At 38.7% G+C, this 19,907-nt stretch overlaps 1 protein-coding gene across 4 annotated transcripts in view; it reads right to left on the reverse strand.

The window, feature by feature from the left end:
* Positions 1-2,591: 2,591 nt before the first annotated feature.
* Positions 2,592-19,907, reverse strand: part of RAI14 (retinoic acid induced 14) — a 95,865-nt gene continuing 78,549 nt past the window's right edge. For 2 of the 4 annotated variants that reach the window (XM_042875104.1, XM_042875105.1), the window contains exons 6-18: positions 19,283-19,340; positions 18,523-18,593; positions 16,978-17,084; positions 14,630-14,808; positions 12,828-12,856; positions 11,771-11,857; positions 11,067-11,144; positions 9,848-9,908; positions 9,396-9,514; positions 7,357-8,883; positions 6,429-6,578; positions 4,844-4,909; positions 2,592-4,598 (exon numbers count right to left, since the gene is read on the reverse strand). In XM_042875104.1, the coding sequence (XP_042731038.1) occupies positions 4,521-4,598; positions 4,844-4,909; positions 6,429-6,578; positions 7,357-8,883; positions 9,396-9,514; positions 9,848-9,908; positions 11,067-11,144; positions 11,771-11,857; positions 12,828-12,856; positions 14,630-14,808; positions 16,978-17,084; positions 18,523-18,593; positions 19,283-19,340 (2,610 nt within the window). In that variant the 3' untranslated portion in view covers positions 2,592-4,520. The remainder of the gene's footprint in view (positions 4,599-4,843; positions 4,910-6,428; positions 6,579-7,356; positions 8,884-9,395; positions 9,515-9,847; positions 9,909-11,066; positions 11,145-11,770; positions 11,858-12,827; positions 12,857-14,629; positions 14,809-16,977; positions 17,085-18,522; positions 18,594-19,282; positions 19,341-19,907) is intronic. The other 2 variants (XM_042875106.1, XM_042875107.1) reach the window with 2 other exon arrangements.

Below are 19,907 nucleotides of genomic sequence, written 5' to 3' on the forward strand. Positions count from 1 at the left end.
GCCCAAGCCAAGCTGCTGAGCACAGCACTGCTGCTTTAGGAGCCGTGCTGCTAAAACCCAGAGGAGCTATTTCTAGGGCTGAGTGCAGCCCAGACCTCTGTGTTTTGTGCCTTCCTTCCTCCAGCTGAAAGGGGCTCAGCAGAGGTTTTATCTTTGTCTCTACCCTATGGTTTTGTTAAGAAAATGCAGCTTAATCCAGCGCTCTTCTTGTTTCCCAGCCTTTTTTTCAAGGATACAAAAGCAGACAAGCACTTTTGACAGAGCTTTGGCACAAGCACGGCACTTGAGTTTGGGCACGATGGTGCTAGATGAGCTCTCGGGCTGCCAGCACAGCCACCACTGGGGAGCGCTTTGGTTCAGCTCGACGGGCAGAGCAGCCACGTGGCAGCAGCAGCCCGCAGCCGGCGCAGCTGGGTGGGTGCTGCTCGCCTCCGAGGGCGGCCAGAGGCAGTCGCCATCCCGCAGCCCTGCTCCCAGCAGCAGAGCTCCTGGAAGGGATGAGGTCAGTGAGCTGTGCCTGTTTCCAATCTCCAGCTGCTGGTAGGAGGCCCCATTACCAACCGTCTGAACATTTCAGGCTGGTGGAGAATGTAAGGGGAGGGCCAGCACCAGGAACCTGGACAGAGCAGCATTTGAGAAGGTTTTTAAATCACGGACTGAATAATCGATGACTGTGTAAATACCTGTGTTAAACTCATCAAACAGGGGCCTGCCAGAGCAGCCAAAGGCATGTAGACCACGATGTGTTGCCTTACGATGCTTCAGGAACCACACGCTGTATCACAGACATACTGTACCCTCCTGAAGCCAACGCTGGGACCACAGACTTGGCATTTTCAGGACTAAATGCACAAACTTGAACCACCTGTACAAAGGGGCAAATCTCATGTCAGTGAGATGCTGTCCCACAATCCAATTACTGGTGAGATAGAGGCTGCTGTTTCTCTTAAAAAACCTTTTGCCCCATGGTATATTACAGCTCAGCCCTTTACAGATATCTGACAAAGTGCTCCACTTGCCAGAGACAGTTTGCCAGCAGGAGCTTTCTACAGCTACAAAAATCACATCTTGAACCTCCTCAAATACAGGAAACATTAAATCACAGCTTTGAAGTTCTTCTAGCTGTAGTTCACCACGGCATGTAATTCTAAGAATGGTATTAACAATCATTTTCATAAAAAGAGAGTTGTTATTGTCCTGAAAAGAAAACAAAAAGTATGGTTACAGTCTGTGTTTAGTATCTCTTACTTATTTCCAGATGGATTCAAATAGGCAGATGTAAGAAATTCGGGACATTCACTTCTGTGAGGTTTTGCTAGGGGCTGGCTTGAGCTCACAAGTATAACTGCTGACCCACATTTAGGGAACAAGACCATTGAAAGTTTCAAGGTAATCAAACTCTGGATCTGTTGCTTGACATTAAATGCAGAGCACTTTTACTGCTCCATGCGGCAGATCAAAACCAGAGCACGCGGAGGATTTAAGCCACTGATCTGGCTTCAAACCTTGCACCAGTTCATATTTGTTCGGAAAATAGTACTCAGTTTTGTGCCTGTGTCTGCAGAATTTGTGCTGGGTTACATCATATCTGTCTATGCGCTGCTTTGTGCCTCACACACAGCTCCTCCAGGACCTTTCCCACCCGCTTCCTCTACACGCCGCATGATGACCTGCAGTGCAGCTGCTGGGCTGCCAGCAGTGGCAAACAGCTGAAAGCACCAGAGGCTGCTCCTGCTCCAGGCCCCACGCCACAGCAGGAGGTGTGATCTTACTAATCCATCAGCAATCAGCAACTAAATCATTAATATACAATGTGAAATGACTCAAATCTGGCCTGCCAGGTGATCTCACTGTACTTACTCTGCACACCAGTCTCACTTGCAGCACTCTTGTTCAAAGGAAATACACTACTGAGAAGCTTAGAGAAATTTTGTACACAGTCAAAAGAGCTACTTGACCCTCGAGATACTGCAAAACATGGTGCAATTCCTGCCATTTATGTGGCTTGCCCTGAGACAAAGACACAATTAGCAAGCTAGTTACTGAAAAAACTAGTTTTTCCAATAAAACTTGAGAGATGATAAAAAAGAGTAAAACTCACACAGTCAACCCTGATAAATAAAGAGAATTTCACATACACAGATACGCATGTGCACACCCATACAAACATGCCCACAAACACACTTCCACTGTAGTTCTGTGTACTGAGTGAAGTGCCAAGTGATAAAGAACAGGAGAGATGGGGGCCTCACCCACCTCTGACACTGGTCTAAGGTCTTTTTAAACCCATGATTCTGTGAATGCATCCAGTGGTGAATGGGAGAACTGTATTAGTTAAGCACGATACACATGTGAGAGATAGCTCTGAGCCTATCCATCCAACACATGGCACAATCCACCAAACTGGTTGCACAGGGTTTGGAGTGGATTCTGTTCCACCCCACAGCTCAGAGTTAATTGCAAAGTTGCAAATTCAGCTGACAATTATTTAAACACAGAACATAGGACACATTTGTACTACAATAAAGCTGTGACTGTAGCAAGATTTCCCTCAGTAAAAAAAGGAGCTAAAGTCATAAAAAGAGCCCGGATGAAAAAACTGGAAATAGTTTATTTGCTGCATAAGGAAAGTTCTTGTAAATGACATATAAAGAAACTTGCTATGCTATAGCGTATAATTTTCAGTATTCCACAAAGATAATTGTAATAAATATACAAACCGAAACAAGGTAGAAGACTAAATCCATCAGGCAACCTACAAAATGGTTCACCAGGTTTTATACTTTGCAGCAGTAGCATGCTTAAAATTTTGTTGTTCATTCTGAAGTGCTGCAGCAAAATTCTTTTCACATTTCTTTGGAGCATTTTCAAAACCACCTAACTAGAAAATACTGTCCAAAATAAGCAGGCACTAGTTAAACCACCCAAGAAACGTAACACCAATGTCTAACTGATGCAAAGGCATGTTTTGTTTGTTAATTTGTTTTAAAAATCCAATTTAGGTTTGCCAGGGTTAAGAATTATCTGATATAAGTGCACTATGAGTCCAGCCAGCTGGACAAGAGCTGCTGGCTCTTGTCCTGTTATGTCTCTATATTAACTTCACAGGTCATACAGCTCTGGAGATTTCTCTAGTAGAGATGCATCCACTAGCAGGGAGAAAACAAATACCACAGTGAAGCTGCAAGATCAGTCAAATGTGCAGTGCCTCAAGTGCAGTGTGTGCTTAGAAAATGTTTTCCATAACTTTGTACTAAACTACACTGGGCATTTTTATTTGACCTCTAAATCTGAAAGTGCTGAGAAAAGCATTCTTGATACCCCTGGCCTCTAGAAACAAAATACAGGGATTTTTGATGTCTTTTGGAGTTCTCTACCTATCATTTCTACACTTGTTGACGTATCAGGCTGAACGGCATTTTACACCTCACTGCTCTGGACCACACTGACAGACAAGTCTATTATTCTGTACAGATCGTGTTCGAACTGAGAACACTTCTCTGTGCTTTGCTATTACTGAGTACTTGGGGGTATAAAAAGAAATTCTAGTACACGATTACCTAAAAATATTTGTTAATAAGCTTAATGCAAATATTATGTAGAAAAAATGGTTTAGTTATAAAAAAAATTAATTAGAGGGCCAATAAAAATAGACTGAAGAGAAGATCTTTACAAAAGTGAGGTTAGGAAGTATGAGGCATTAACATTCACTGTAAACATCCTGTGTTCACTAGAATCCCTTGTCTAAAGTATATGTTCTGGTTTTGTTCCTGAGCTTCATGGCCAACACTTGCATAGATAGCTAAACCTATTATAATTAGTTGTTTGTACAGACAACTTCAATAAACTACTTATTTTACCTTTTGAAATAGTTTTAGTTCAAAGAAATTATTTTTTCAAGGAAATTATGAAGCATGGTAGGATTTTTGTGTACTCAGTGCATTGGATGGGTTGGGACAGCCACATTATGGTGTGCTAATCGTAAATAAAATTAGGTTACTAACAGCTGTTGGATGTTCCGGCTCACCATGAAGATCTACTTCTACTCGCTGCTGCAAGGCTCACTTCTGCTCTGCCAGAGACTGCATGTGGCAAAATGTCTGGAATCTAAGTGCTGCACCATCAAGCAATTAAAATATCCCCATTAACAAGATGCAGCTTATACACAGTGCAGGAGTCCTTATGGAGAATTTCACCGTTTTCCAGGTGACGTGAGTGCTCGCCTCCAGATTAACCTCCCTCTTGGAGGAAGCTAGAAAGTACTTTCAGAGTAAACATGACATGGAGTGGCCTAAGTCTGAAGAACATACTTGCATTTTGGATATGAAAAGCAGGCATGTGTTTAGCTGCTGCTAATGCAGATGCACATGGAAAGTAGTAGAGACAGACGAACAAATCCACCTCACAAACAACACAACAACAAAAAAGCAGCAAATTGCCAATTTTAAATCTTACGTTAAGGCAAATCTAGATAAACACCCATAAAGTATTAATAGAAACAGGGAGATTCACTTTTTTGTTTACTTTTTCTGTGATTGGCTTTTACACATTGATAAAATCTGTTTAAGCACCTTCTGGACATCTTCATCCATTTGACCCTGGACAAGGGAAGAAAGAAGAAAAGATGATTGAATTTAAATATTTCTTGACTTCTTAAAACAACTTGCAAACTACTTCTAAGGTGGAGTAATTATGTCAATTTCCCAAAAGCAGCAGTAACACATTTGTGCTTAAACAGTCAGATGTTTGGGGCAGTATGTCTTTAATATAGCCTGCAATGTTTCTAATAGCTCTGCAGCCATTAAAATACCAGCACTGTATAACCAGTAACCCTTAGCCTTACCTGCACAGCATAGAGAAGATGCATCCTGTAAACTGACACTGTTTCCTGATGTTGTTTCTTCGTTTCCTAGAAAATAGTTAAGCAGAAAATCACAGAGCATTTAGAACTGCTGAATTCAGAAATGCCCACCCAGGTGTATGGAGATCTGCAAAAAATAATGAGTCATTATCTAATGCATGCATGGAAAACCATATCAAAAACTATTCTGTGCTGCTAGCTGCCCCAAACATCACTTGCTGGGAAACAGCCCACAGAAATGCTGTAATCATACCCACCTCATATCGTACCAACCAAAAAGTTGGTAAGATGGTATCAGTGGTAACAACCACTGATGTAAAGATGTGAAATGAGAGCATACTTTGTTTATAAATTTATCAGAAAACAAAGCAAAGGAAAGATAACAATATTCTGACAAACCAACCCTAGGCTGCAATGGAGTCTCTTCCTAATATCAGTAACCCTTTTGTCAGCAAATGCCTTCCTGGGGAAAGAGACACTTCCGAATGTCTTAATCCATTAAATTTTCTGTTAACTACTATACATTTAAACAGGGAAATCCATTCATGATAAGACTGCCACATACCAGAAGCAGTCTTTCCAAATAAATGTTTGGACAGATGCTGTTGGGAAAGCCAGTGCAAGAGAAGGGACGAACACTTCTGCCCTGTTTTAAATCCTACCCACTCTCCTAACACAATGTGCATCTGCACTTCACAGTACTTTCCTGGCCCTTGAGCAATAGGAAATGAAGGCTCTTTACAGACTGGACCTGACTGGAACAAGAGATACCCACAGTGTGAGAGGTTTATAGTGAGAGGATACCTATTAGCTACCTACCTAATTATTTCTCCCCACTGCAAGAGATTTTTTTCTTTTCTTTCTGGACTATATGCATGTTAATTCCTCCATCTGCCTGACTCTCTTCCTGAAAAGCCAGAAATAGCTTCTTCTCATCTTCTCTGAAGTGAATGATAATGCTGCTTTGGACAGGCAAGCTCTTGAAAATAGTCTCAACCTGACATAGAAGACTGGATCTTGCATGCACGAACAGGCACAATCTTAAAACTCTCTGTGCACTTCAGAATTTCAGAAAATAAGCTGTTCTCCCTTATAAATACATGATCTTGCTTGATTTGAAGCTTCACACCTGCAGGGGCTATTTTCTTTCAAAAAAGTCAAACTTATTTTAGTTTGAAAACAAAAACAGTAAGATTTCAGCTTATAATGAATAATCCTGAGAAAAAGTAAAACCCTAATCCACTGCACATTGGCCATATTTTTCACAAATCAGAATATCAACAGCAGATCTGGTCACTACATTGTATTATGAGTACAGGCACTTTCCTCCATTACTGATCTGAGGAAATACATACATAAAATAGTTTTCTTTAGTTAGATTAATTTTGAAGAACAATTCATAAGTGACCTGCAGAATTTTACATGTGTCAGAGCATTGTAAAATCTCTGGATGAAAACTCTTTATTGTAGTCATTGTGCTACATTTTAAATAAGGCACATTTAAGAATGGTGTGCACATCTACAGAGAACAGAGAGTGACGGTAGGTTTGTGAATTATCACACTTACAGTCAGTTGGTTTTGCAACTGTTTCACTTGTTGTTGTAATGCCTCCAGCTGCTGACTTTGTCTTTTGGGGGCACTGGTTGAATAGGAAAGCTGAGAAAGGCTGTTCAAAGCTTCTTTTAATTTGCTGACTTCCTTAGACATTTCATTGATCTAGAAAGGTGAAAAATAGGTTTTCATTACATGCTAGAATGCATACTGTATTCTCATGAATCTTATACTTTGGGGTATTTGGGACTTAAACTGAAAGAGCTGGGGAAAGGTGAAAACTCAGTGGACAAGCAGACACACTATGTAAGCAAAGAATTATAATGCTTCTCTAGCTCACTCTCAGCAGTCATTCAAAATGTATTAATTGCCCTGAAATCTGAACAATATTTACAAAGACTGTATTTACAACCTTAGCAGATGTGGCTTCTAAACACAAGACAGCAACATACAAACAGGCTATCACAACTTGCAAAACATAACTTTTCATAAATAAATGTTTACAGATGCAGTGGTTGCACAAGGAAAACAGTCATCATGTTGATAGAACTGATACAAGTCAGGATACAGTAAACTTAAAATAGTTAATTTCTGCTGTTTTTTGTTATCTTCTGTTTCCTTATCTCCTCAGGAGTCTTTTCCTACTGTACATTACACTTCTTTGACTTCAGTTACATGAGTACTGTGAACCTAATCTGAGCAGAACTTAAAAGACATGAATTGAAATACGTGCATCTCTACAGGGATGGAAGATAAATGTAAAATCAAATATGTCAAAGAAAAACTTTGGCTAAGATCTGAGGGACAGTACTGTCAAAGTAGAGATTCTTTCTTCGCTCTATGACCCCTGACACAATACATGGCTTATGGTAACTCATCATGCATCTGATATTTTGTAGTATGGATTCATGTACTACTTCGACCGCTGCAGTCAATCACTAACCTTTTTATCTTTATCCTCTTCTAGCTTTGATGAGTTTTCAGAGTATCTTTTCATTTCAAGAAGATCTTCTTGAGCTTGATGATACTTTTGATGAAGACCACTGACCTCCCGTTCCTTTGCTTCAAGCAGATTATGTATACCTTCTTTCTCTTCTTTCAAATGCAAAACTTCATTTCTCAGCTGCATAACATCTAAGGACACATTTTCCTTCTCTTTGATTACATCCTTCAGTTTTGATGATAGAAGACTAACTTCACCTTCTAATGAAGATTGGAGCTTTTCATATGCAGCCCTGGGTACCATTGCTTCATTAATTGCAGCTTTTTCTTCTAATAATTCCTTCTGTAGATTTCTTACTTCACTTTCCTTGTTGGTAAGTAATTCTTTGAGCTCATTTATTTCTTCTTCCATTTCCTTTACAGTACTTCTAAGTGCATTCATCACCTGCTGGTGTTCAGCAATTGGCAATGAGTTTTGTTTCTGAGTGTCTAACAGCTGCTTTAGTTCTTCTGCTTCATCTAATACTTTTCTGTACTGGGATTTCATTTCTAATAACTCATTCTCTGCTTTGTATTTCAAAGAATTTGTTACCTGCATCAGCTTCTCATGTTCGTCTCTAGGTATGTAGTCCACAGCTATATCATCTACAGTTTTTCTCTTCCTATAATCTTCAAGCTCTGCTTGTGCTTCTTTGTACAACTGGGACAATTCACTCAGTTGTCTGTTGAGCTCATCTATCATTCTGTGCATTGCATCTTTCATTTCTCCGGATTCAGCACTAGATTCTAAGTGTGTCTGATTTGCCAGCTTCTCCTGTAGCCTTTTAATTTCCTCTTGCCCTTCTTTGTACCTCTCAATCAACAGTGCTTTCTCCTGATTAATATTATCAATAACTGAACAGTATGAATTCTTTAATTCCTCACATTCTTCCACAGACAATTTGCTTGTAACATTCTGCTCTCTTTCTTCAAACTTTTTCTGCAGTTCTCTCACTTTCTCTTTTTGTCTTTCACTTTCCTCCAGGGCTCTCTTCAATTCTTTCCTAAGCATCTCAACTTCTTCACACGTAGCCTTCAACTTACTCATCTCAGAACAAGTTTCTTCACTTTCAGAGGAAACAAGACCCAGTTTCACTTGCTTTTGTACATTTAAAACCTCTTTCACCGATTCCTCATGCTTGTTTTGAGTTTCCTGTATTTTCAGGTTAGGATCAGAGCCATTTTCTGAGATGTCTGCATTACTTAAATAATCTGCTTCTGGGACTCTTGACTGGACCTGAACTTCTAAGTGCTTTCTTTTGGTTTCAGAATTTTCTAATTTCATCTGTGCATCCTTTAAATCTTCCTGGAGGTACTTTGTTTTTACTTCACTGGGGCTTGTCAATTTTTCTTGAGACTGGATGGCATTTAAAGTACACGTCAGCTCCTGAGCTGAGAACTCGCTTTGTCTATCTGCTGTTTGATCAAACTCTCTTTGGGTTGAATGATAAGAATCTATGGTAGAATCCACTTCTTTAGGTGCTCTTTCCTGCGCAAAAATAAATCCAAACAAATGCATGATTAGAACAAATACATGGTGCTCTTTTTGTTTTCCCTTTTTTATAATAGAGTAAGCAAGGAATTTTTTCCACATCCTACAGAGATGGGTAATTAAAACAGAACAGAAAGAATCTTCAGGAGATCTCAAAATCCAGGTGGTCCCATTTAACCATCTACAGTGAGGGATGGCAAAGGGAGTAACTACCAGCCTCTTCTGAAAGTCTGTATTGATCTCCATAAACTAATAATCACAGCTACACAAATAAAAATTTTGCTAACATAATTCTTATCAGTATATTTTAGAATGCAATTATTGTAGTAAACAAAGGTAAAAATGAGAAGATCAAAATACTAATTTTAATCCTTCCAGAGCAGAGCACTTCCATGACCTGACCACAACAAGATCTTTTTATCTTCATGGCTCATCTCTTTAAATTGGTAAGGAGCTCTTTGTTCTGCTAAAAGATTAGCAAAGCATTAGAACAGCACAAAATACCCTACCTGTAATTTGTCCTGTAGTTCCTTATTGTGTAATGTCAAAGAAGCAATCTTTGCTTGCATCAGCATAAGTAGATCTTGCTGTTCAGTTTCAGAACTCACATCCAGCAAACTATCAGCACCTGTGAAGGGAAGTAAAAAAGATCCAAAACTTTTAAAAGCCGAACTGATCCTACAGATAGATAGTTATTCTGCATTTCAAATAGTTTGTTTCCATGACCATTAAATGCAGTGAAAAGTAGACATTTTCTCAAAAATGGGTTAGGAGAACCAGTACAAGCAGGAAGTATTGGTGGGGAACTGCCAGCGAAATTACAGAATGTTACTCCAACACTTATTGGAGTTCACATTCTAAGTGGAAAGGCACAGAGGATTTCTGACCAGATTTAAATTTTGAACACAACTTCAAAATGCTTAATTAAATATGAAAATAAGAATTAAGCTTTATCATATACCTGCGGTGCTGTCACTTAGTCTGTCTTTATTATCTTGAAGCAAGGAGCTGAAGTCTTCCTGCTGAGACATCAGAAGAAAATACTTTCACAGACAGCAGATAAAAGTTGGACAGTTCACAGAACATAAATATAGATAGCATAAATTTTGCTGGAAGAAACCTGTCATGAGGGATTTCTTTTGTTTCTGGGGTCCTGTTTAATTGTGGCAGGTGGCCAGTACTCATTAAATATTAATGAAATTGGATCAACTGTCTCATAATTAGTTTGAAAAGCTGCAGACCCTGTGATAAATGACTGCAATATACTGTAGCGTACTTAAAAAGAAATCTTCAAAACCATAAGAAAAATACCAGACAGCATACATTCTAGTGTTTGACTGATGACTTTTTGTAATGGGCCTCTGCTTTTTGCATCACATAATCTCATGTACCTCACTGGTATTAGCTAATGAGCTCTCACACCATTAATACTTTCATAACCATATTCCTACATACTTTACTTGTTTATGAATAATTTTATTTACATATTCAGAAAATAGTGAAGTAATTCACATTTGCTTTGTAAAATTACACAGAAATATGAGGATCACACTGAAAATAATGCCTTCTATTTTATTATGTTGGCTTATGATGTCAGAGATGGATGTTGGTGGTATGGCAATAGAGGCTGAACCATTACATGATGTTGCTGTGCAGCAGAGGGTCAGCAGAGGGGCAATCTGACAGAATGGGGTCTGACGTGAAAGTGTGGATGAAGAAAAGGTGTGCCATTGAATTCCTCCATGAGGAAAAAAGTGGCACACATTGACATTCACTGACACATAAACATTTAGTTTATGGAGCCCAAACAGTGCATGTGAGCACAGTGAGGCTGTGGTGGTATTTTGCAGAACTTGGGTCAGTGACAGTGGATTACATCCACAGACTTTTACAAGTGGGGCATGCAGGTGCTAAGATTCAAAGATAATGGTGATGACTGTGTTAAAAAACAGTGTTTTGTAGATGAGAATTTGTATACTGTGCTTTTTGTTACTGTTGTTGTTTCAACAGAAATAAATAGGAGGCATTACTTTCAAAACATCCCTTGCAGATTCGCATTCTTTCTCTTCCAAAAACTTAGCTAATTAATTCACCGAAATTCTGCAGTCAACAAAATAAAATATTAAGGTACTGCTTTCCCCACACTTAGTAAGAACAAAAAACTTCAGTGTCTTGCATACTTGGTCAGCAAAGAAAGCCTGTCCTTTTCCAGTCATAGGAGTTGAAGTTGATGAGCGTGGAGAGGACAAATCACTAAGCTGTAAAAAATTTTGTATAAATAAATATATGCATGCATTCATAGGAATAATCCTCCAACATGTGCTATATATAGATATATACATGTGCATGAATACTTTTCCTTGCACTCAAGGAAACCGTCAAACTCTGGGTAAGTTTCAAAGAGCAGATTTAATTATTCAGTGCTCTTTTGAGCTAGTATCACTTTTCCAGAGTAGCTGTTATAACAAATAGAGACTAACTGTAAACTCAAATGTGAAGTTGCATTTTGATACCATACAAATCTGTTTCAGTATTTTACTATGCCTTGTAAATATGCATATAAAAATGTGGATATATATGTACATAGATGTAAAAAATATGAAATTATTCACTTCTGCAAGTCTACAAAACCACGAGACTTTCAACGTCAGATGGAAGAAACACCTGTACAGTAAAATTTGTACTGTTGTATCCCAGCCCATTCTATATTTCAAGCACTTATTCAACCTAACCAACACATGTTTTCATCTTAATGTCAGGAGAAGTACTCACAATAAGAAGGCATATATGAGAGTGACAGAGCAAATTCAGCCCACATTACTCACATAATGGTTAAAACACTCTTCATCCCCTAAAAGTGTCTCAGGATTGGTCTTTTCTTTACCTGCATAGGACTGATAGGAGGAGGTGGGGCTTTGCGTTTTTTTGGAGTTCCACTTCTTTCTGAACTTAATTTAGAGCCTTGATCATGCTGAAAGTTCCACCAGCCAGAAAAGGTAAGTTTGTTAGTTTGGTTAGTAAAGTCCGAGCAAGTTGTTTTACAAAAAAATAAAATAAAATAAAATAAAATCCCACATTAATATCAACTTCAGCAGCTCATGCAGTTCCTTTATCCTCTGTGTAAAGACTATATCCTTATTAACACAAAAATATTAAACATGCCTGACAATAAGAATCTGTTCTGTTGTAATCCATGCTTCAGTGAAAACAAATAAGATTTAGTGAAAAAGCCAAAGCTGACAACAGGTTTAGCACTAGGGATCTCAGATACTCCTGTAAATCCATTCTTAGTCCAGTCATGCCATTCTTAACAATTGCCATCTTCCCCCTCCTTCAGCTTCTCCCTGAGCTCACAGGGAAACACTGAACTTCCCCATTTAGAGAAAGAATGAACCAATCACATGTTCATCCAATTTTCAGCCACTAACAGTTCTACAAGACACTTGCACTACAAGATATCATGATAATGCATGTAAGAAATTTATTTAACTGTCTAAATCTGCAGAGATCTCTAAGATACATCTCCCCTAGTATGATGCAACTAAGGACAACCTTCAGTTATCTGCTTTGGAAATTAGACTTTTCCCAAGATCATTTTCTCTACCGTTTGAAGAGACAGAGTTGAAGAGCCAAGACCCTGCCTTATACATGAGAATGGTGGAACATTTTCCAGGTACGTATGTGCACACATACATGCATTTTCCCTCCCTTCTGTCACTGAGAAGGACAGCTACTGTTACAGAGGGAAGCTAAATCTAAAAATGAATTTCTGAAATACATTTCTTAAATAAGCAACAAAAACTTTTCACGTTACAGAGCAGTCCTTGGCAGTACATCTCATGGAGGTATTTACTACTGCTACTAATCAAGTCAATTAATATTTTTTCCTACGTTACAAGCCTGTATAGTCCAAATATTTTTAAGTCCAAAAGGATACATACCTGCTTTGCTTTTGTTGGTGATTTTGCATCTATGAAGCAAAAAAAAGCAAAAGTAAGAACAGTTATCAAAGTTACATTTCTAAACTATCTCCCAGCTTTACTTCCAACACCATTGTTTGTTTTTTGAATTTGTTTTGAAATTTAAGCAGTATTTCAAAATTCTATTCATGTTTTATCCTGGTATACTGATAGAAAATTCAAAGGACTGTGGTAATTCTGCTTCTACTATAGTCTCTCACTGTTCTTTAGCTGAGCTTCCTACTTAAAAAATGTGTTACAGCTTGACCATAACACCCTCTCCACATTAGTTCCTTCTGAACTCTTTTACTGAGGAGCTGAACTTAATTTTTCAAATAATAAAGAGGATCGACTTCAAATTCTAAGCAATACCTCATCATGCTTCTTCATCAGCTTGCCTTTTTTTTTCTTCAGAACACCTCTTTTTGCCCCGCTGAATATTTTATCTCATGCTAGATATTAACCACATGGAGCAAGTGTCACATTTTCCTGGTTTGGAAAGCTTCAGCTAGACCTATCAGTGAAGACAGCTTTTGAAATTTTTCAAGTGATGGAGTGACAGCATTGGTGGGCAGGGGAAAGGTGATGGATGCCATCTATCTGGACTTCTGCAAAGCCTTCGACATGGTCCCTCAACCATACCTTTCTCTCTAAATTGGAGATGCGTGGATTTGAAAGACGGACTGTTTCATGGGTTAAGAACTGGTTGGCTGGTCACAGCCAAAGGCTTGTGATCAATGGTTCTTTGTCAGGGTGGAGGCCGGTCACAAGCGGTGTCCCTCAGGGGTCGGTCTTGGGACTGGTGCTCTTCAACATCTTCATCAATGACAGACAATGGCATCGAGTGCATTCTCAGCAAGTTGTAGATGACACCAAGCTGAGCAGTGTGCTCAACAGACTGGAAAGTAGGAAAGCCATCCAGAGGAATCTCTGGAGAAGGCTCATGAGAACCTAATGAAGTTCAATAAGGCCAAGTGCAGGGTGCTGCAGCTAGGCTGGGCAAAGAACCCCCTGAGAGCAGCCCTGTGGTGAAGGACATGGGGGTCCTGGTAGTTGAGAAGCTGGACATGGGCTAGCAGTGTGCACTTGCAGCCCGAAGGCCAACTGTGTTCTGAGCTGTGTTAACAGAGGAGTGGCCAGCAGGGAGAGGAACATGATTGTCCACCTCTATTCAGCTCTTGCGAGGCCCCATCTGGAGGACTGCGTCCAGGTCTGGGGCCCCCAGTACAGGAAGGATGTGGAGCTCTTAGAGCATGTCCAGAGGAGGGCCACTAAGATGATCAGAGGGCTGGAGCAGCTCTCCTATGAGGAAAGGTTGAGGGAACTGGGCTTGTTTAACTTGGAGAAGAGAAGGCTCCAGGCCTTCTCTGTGGGCTTCCAGTACTTGAAGGGTTCATATAAACATGAGGGGAACAGCTGTTTACAAGTGTGGATTGTAATAGGACCAGTGGGAATGGTTCTAAACTGAAATAGGGGAGGTTTAGGTTAGGAAGTTTTATTAGGACGAAGTTTCTCACACAGAGGGTGGTGAAGCACTGGAACAGGTTGCCCAAGGAGGTTGTGGATGCCCCATCCCTGGAGGCATTCAAGGCCACGCTGGATGTGGTCTGATGATTGGTGATATAGCAAGGGGGTTGAAACTAGGTGATCTTTGAGGTCCTTTTCAACCCAGCCCATTCTATGACTCTGTGATTCTATGAAGTTACTCCATGAAGTATATTTGTTTGTTGCTACACATACAAGTAGCCAATTCAAAGTGATAAAGATCAGAATCTTTTACATACCCACATCCTGAGATATTTTTGATGACAGCAGGTTCTGGATTCCCGTATTCTCAGAGATCTTGGAATAATGCAGGGCATTCTGTCCAAAGACATCTACTAAACTGACATCTGCACCTTTCCTAAGGAATGCTTCCACCATGTTAAGGCTACCAGCTTCACAAGCCATCATCAAAGCAGTTCTGGACAAAAGAAATAAGGGTTAAAATGTCAAGTGAAACTTTTGAATCAGTAGCTCATTTTTTCAGGAGAAAAATGTAACAGTCATTGTGCAATCAAGACCAAGATTCTATTACCATGTGCCTTGAAATATATATGCAACCACCACCTCTCTGCACAAACTTTCCTATCCTTCCTTCTCCTTCCTCATATATCCCAGCTAGACCTTCTGCAAAAACCTGTTATGCTTTGCACATGTTTACAAACATTTTTGAAAATGGCTTCCTGAGGCTAAGAGTTGGCTGCTGAATATATTACCAAATTTCACTGTCTCACCCCAATTACAACACAAAAGCCTATATTTCATTTCTCTTCTTTTCACATGTTGCTTTTAGGCAAAATAGAGAGGTGTCACTCCAAAATCAAATAAATTTCTCCAAACTCTTCACTGAGACTGTGAGATGGGTTACACCTCAAACCTTGCTCTATTTTTAAAGAAAAATAACAGAAAGAATCTCCTTAGAGCACAACCAATGCCCTCTCCGACACGGGGCAGCTAGACAGTGTCAGATCCTACAGTGGGCATAACATACAGGAGTGTTTACCTAAAAGGCTTTATCTCTTTTTCCTCAATGGCTTACAGGGATCATAAGATCCGTACAGAATACTTACAGGCAGAAAATTCCTGACTTTCAAACACGCGCTAATATTGCTCTTCTATCACAGCATAATTCTCCCTTTTTCATGTGAATACATATCTAATAGGCTGACCAAATTCACTGGCAAATACATATGAAACTGAAAGTTACTACAGCGATGTTTGCTAGATATTAAGACAGTCACTTCACTGTCCAGTTAAATACACTCTTTATAACAGCGAGCCCTGAAAAAGTGATGACTGTTGCAGTACTGTGCAAAAAAATAGTGTTGAGTAGTAATTTGGACCACAGTTCTACAGGGATAGTTTCAGATTACCAAAATAACCATTTTAGTCTGGACAAGAAAGGGAATTGATCATGCAATTTTCAAACACTCTCCCTTTACCCTTCTGTTAAGAAATCTGATTTTTCATTAAAAATATAACCATTTTTGTGAACAGCAGGTGCCAGAGTAGCCATTCTCCTTGCTGATAGGGAAGGAGGAATTAAAGTGGTATATTCCAAGTTACATGTTATTTCTTGTTTGTACACACAGTACTTGGCACATACTATCTTATCTATAACAGAAATGTCTTCATCCAATCTAGCTACAAACTGTTAAAGCTGTCTGTTGTGTCAAGCTAGTGAGGTAAAGGTGGACTGGAGGTCCCACAGGGGTAACACCTCAAGTTCAAAGTACCAGTGAGGTCATTCAAACCAATCAAGAAGACAAAGGGGTTTTCTTTAACCAACTTAAAACCAACAGCGAACTAATAAAACTTTGAGCTCACATAAACTAAGCTAAGCCCAGTCTTATCCTCTCACGTGTTTGTGAAGAACAGTATGGGCACTGTATCACGTAATAGTAAGAACAGCTACTAGTTGTAAGTGCCAAGTGTTCTCAGCATCCTGCTCTACCTTTTCAGTTTCACCAAACATTTATGAAACTCTGTCAGTATCATCGAAACAAGTGCATTTTTCCACAATAAGAATGTTTTTATTTATAAACAATACTATGAAATAACAGATACTTATGACATACTATATGTCTATTAATGCAATAAGTTTCTAAATGGCATCTTTTGAGAAGACAGCATCTCCATTATATATTTTTACTGTATTTTTTCTTGCTGTTGTGGCTGTGTTAGAAATGAGAGCTCCTCATGGATGTCTCTTCCAAGTAATAGTTTAGGATTTAAGTTGGCAAAACTAACTCAGGCCAAGAACAAAGAGAGCAGCATTGGAAATATGGGCCATATGCAAAGTGATGTGTGGGTAAATGCTATCATTCAGATTGTTGTAGGAATGATTTTAAAATGGGATTTGCTGCTCTGGTAGCGCAAGGAAAAACAGTTTACTTCATTTTACAGTTACTTAGTTTCTCTTTTGCTTTCCTCATTGGGCAGAATTCCTTAAGCCTTCTCAACAATGTCTAGTACTCACTTTCTCCGGTATTGGGGACATTGTTTCATGTAATGACTATTTTGGGTAGGGAGCTTCATTTGACAGTCAGCCTTAGGAAAGAATTAGCATGGTGATGTTAACCTGCTGTACCTTCCATTTTTATCCCTTGTGTTGATGTCTGCTCCATGATCCAGAAGGTATTTACAGACTTCTGTATGGCCATTTTGTACTGCAAGCAGCAGAGGTATGTTCCCATCCTAGGAATGCATTTAAAGAAACCATGAACAATAATTTGACACCTTACAAATACAACTGTGAGGTTTAAAGGTCGGATATGAGCTTTTCTTCTACACAGCACTGTATATTTTTCTTGTGTATTAAAATTTGTAGCTGGCTTTATTTAATCCCTTCCTTGACCATGGGGGATGGATTCACTCAGCAAAGCATCGAGAATAGGAATGCTGTCTGTACTCCCTTTTCTGTTCGCTTAATGCTACAACTAAGTGATTTTGCAACTGTACAATGCCTATGGATATCTCCACAACAAAAGGATAACTTTGAGTACTAGGCAAAACCACAACATTTCACAGAATCACAGAATAACTGCAGTTGGAAGACACCTTTAGAAAGCGTCTGGTGCTTCTTAATCTTTGTCTTCAGTCAAAAGCAAGGCAAACTTCACATTATGGTACACTGCTCAGAGACTTGTCCAAAGAGGTTTTAAGCATGCCCAAGGGCAGAGAAAGCATGTCTCTCAGTCTCATCTACAGCGTTTCACCAACTGTGAGGTAAGAATTATTTTCTTCCTTAACCTGTAACTGGAATTTCCCAACTAGCTTCACTAGTGTGTCACATGTCCAGATTGTAACTGCTGCTTGTCACCATTTCTGAGGTCAATTTGATTCTCTCTTCTTTACGATCACTCATTATGTAGATGAGGACATAAAAGATTCTCCCACAGCCTTCTCTTCTAATGATTAGAAAATCTTTTTGGTCTTTAAAATACATCTGCTGAAATTTAAAGTCTAATCTTTGTGATTGCTGTTTGTTTGTCTTCATATACCAAAAAGACCAGATGAGGAAAGATCCCAAACCCCTCAACAAACAAAACAATAGTAAATAAATAAATAAATAAATAAATAAAGATTACATATTTTAATGCTTCCCTCCTCCCTCCTTTTTTTTTCTTTTTTTTTTTTTTTCTAATTTCTGTCAGATCCCTTTAACAGTTTTCTAAGAGGCAACTACATCATTCCCACAGACAGATCTGATTGTTTTTAGGTGTTTTGTGCTAGTCAGTGTACTGTCCCTTAGCCTTTACACTACATCAAGTATATTTCTTCCCCCAGGTTTATCATACTCCTTTATTTTTTTTCCTAAGCATTTCACAGTACCTGAAAGGCCCACGTAATGGTCTTTCTCAAAGCCTACTGGAGTGAACAGAGTCAACTTTTAATCATGTCTTGAATATACCCAAAATAAATTCTAGCTATTTCTAAAAGTCTTGCAATTTAACTAGCAGCAAACCTTGCCACTAGCGAGTTAAAGTGAAGTGCTATGCTACGGAAAGCCATGAAAGGAACTTTGTCAGAGAAATTCAAAATGAAATAGAAGAGCAGTAATAGTTTCAACTACTGAAGCTTGATTGAAGTGGAGGGTAGTAAAGCTTTGGGAAATGCACAAAGAGGTACCTACCAAATCTTTGATGTTAATTGGACATTTGTGTTCACAAAGAAGTTGGACTGCCTGAAGACAACCACATGTTGCTAAAAGAAGAAAAAACATTAAAATCTTTATTTTTTGAAATTCGTGTTCCACGCTTACACTTGCAATACTGTAGCATTACAGTGGGGTTTCTCTATTTTTAAGAAAGAGGGAAAAAAAGACAAATAGGATGAAGAGCAAGCTGTATGCAGCAACAAAACAGACATTATAGTCCAAACAAACACGAGAATACATAATCCTTAAACACTGAAATCAGAATCAGCCTAGTCTTACTTTTCAAGTCTTTCAATGGCTCTGCACCTGCAAGAGTGTATTTGCTGGCTGTAATTAACTGAAATTCAATATTCAGAGTATTTATCTAAAAATATCCAGAATTTGTTATCTATGAGAATGGATATGCAACTCTCAGCTACTTAAATCGTCAATTAATCAATAATATATTAATTTTACAAAAGTAAATAAATTTTCACTGCCAGATTAAAAATGCAAGTGTTTCAAAAAGTGTTGATATTAAGTTGGAAATAAAATCAAAAGGTTAGTAAAAGAAAGCCAGCAAAATCTTAAAAATAGAGAGAGAAAAGAAAAGGGAATGACAGAGCAGAAATAAAGCCCGCTTTAATACAGTCCACCATTCTGTCTGCTATTTTTCCCATCAGTAAAAAGCTATACCAAGAGCTGAGAAAAATCAAATAATAAAATAGACAGTGCATACTTTCAACAAAGAAGTTACCTGCATAATGTAAAGCTGTTTTCCCACAGTTGTCAGTGCTGTGTACTGAACACTTATACTGCACAGTTCAGAAAGGAGAAAAAAAAATAGAGAAATGTCAAAAAAATAAAATACAAGTGATGAGCAGAATGGACAGCTGAACATGTCTGAGAATAGTTCTATGAGCTCCTACAGAAAGCTCCATCCGTGCAATAGAAATGAACAAGAATACTGATAAAAGACACAGCTTTGCTCTCTACCAATCTCAACTGCCCTTTCTTGTTAACAGCTTATACTGAAGTCACAGTAAACATGCATGGTGAAGATGTACCTAAAAAAATTGCTTTGGAACAATTCATATGCAAAAATGAACAAGAATCTGACTTCCATGCCTCAGAAAAGCTTCCTATTTTACATTCCACTAAAAGCTAAAGCAATCTTAGCCTAAGGCAATTAATCCAATATTATTCCTGTTAAAGCAAATAACACTTTGTTTCCATTTGTAAGATCTAAAGCATCTACAATCCAGTTACATATTGTAGTATTTTAAGCCACCTATTGCTACTGGCCAAGCTAGGCTTTGAGGTACTAAACATAAAAATATCAAATTACAAATCTTTATCTAGACTTACTTTGGTACAGAAAA

This window comes from Lagopus leucura, unplaced genomic scaffold, assembly GCF_019238085.1.
Source record: "Lagopus leucura isolate 7727_CA_CO unplaced genomic scaffold, USGS_WTPT01 Super-Scaffold_100014, whole genome shotgun sequence".
Lineage (NCBI taxonomy): Eukaryota > Metazoa > Chordata > Aves > Galliformes > Phasianidae > Lagopus > Lagopus leucura.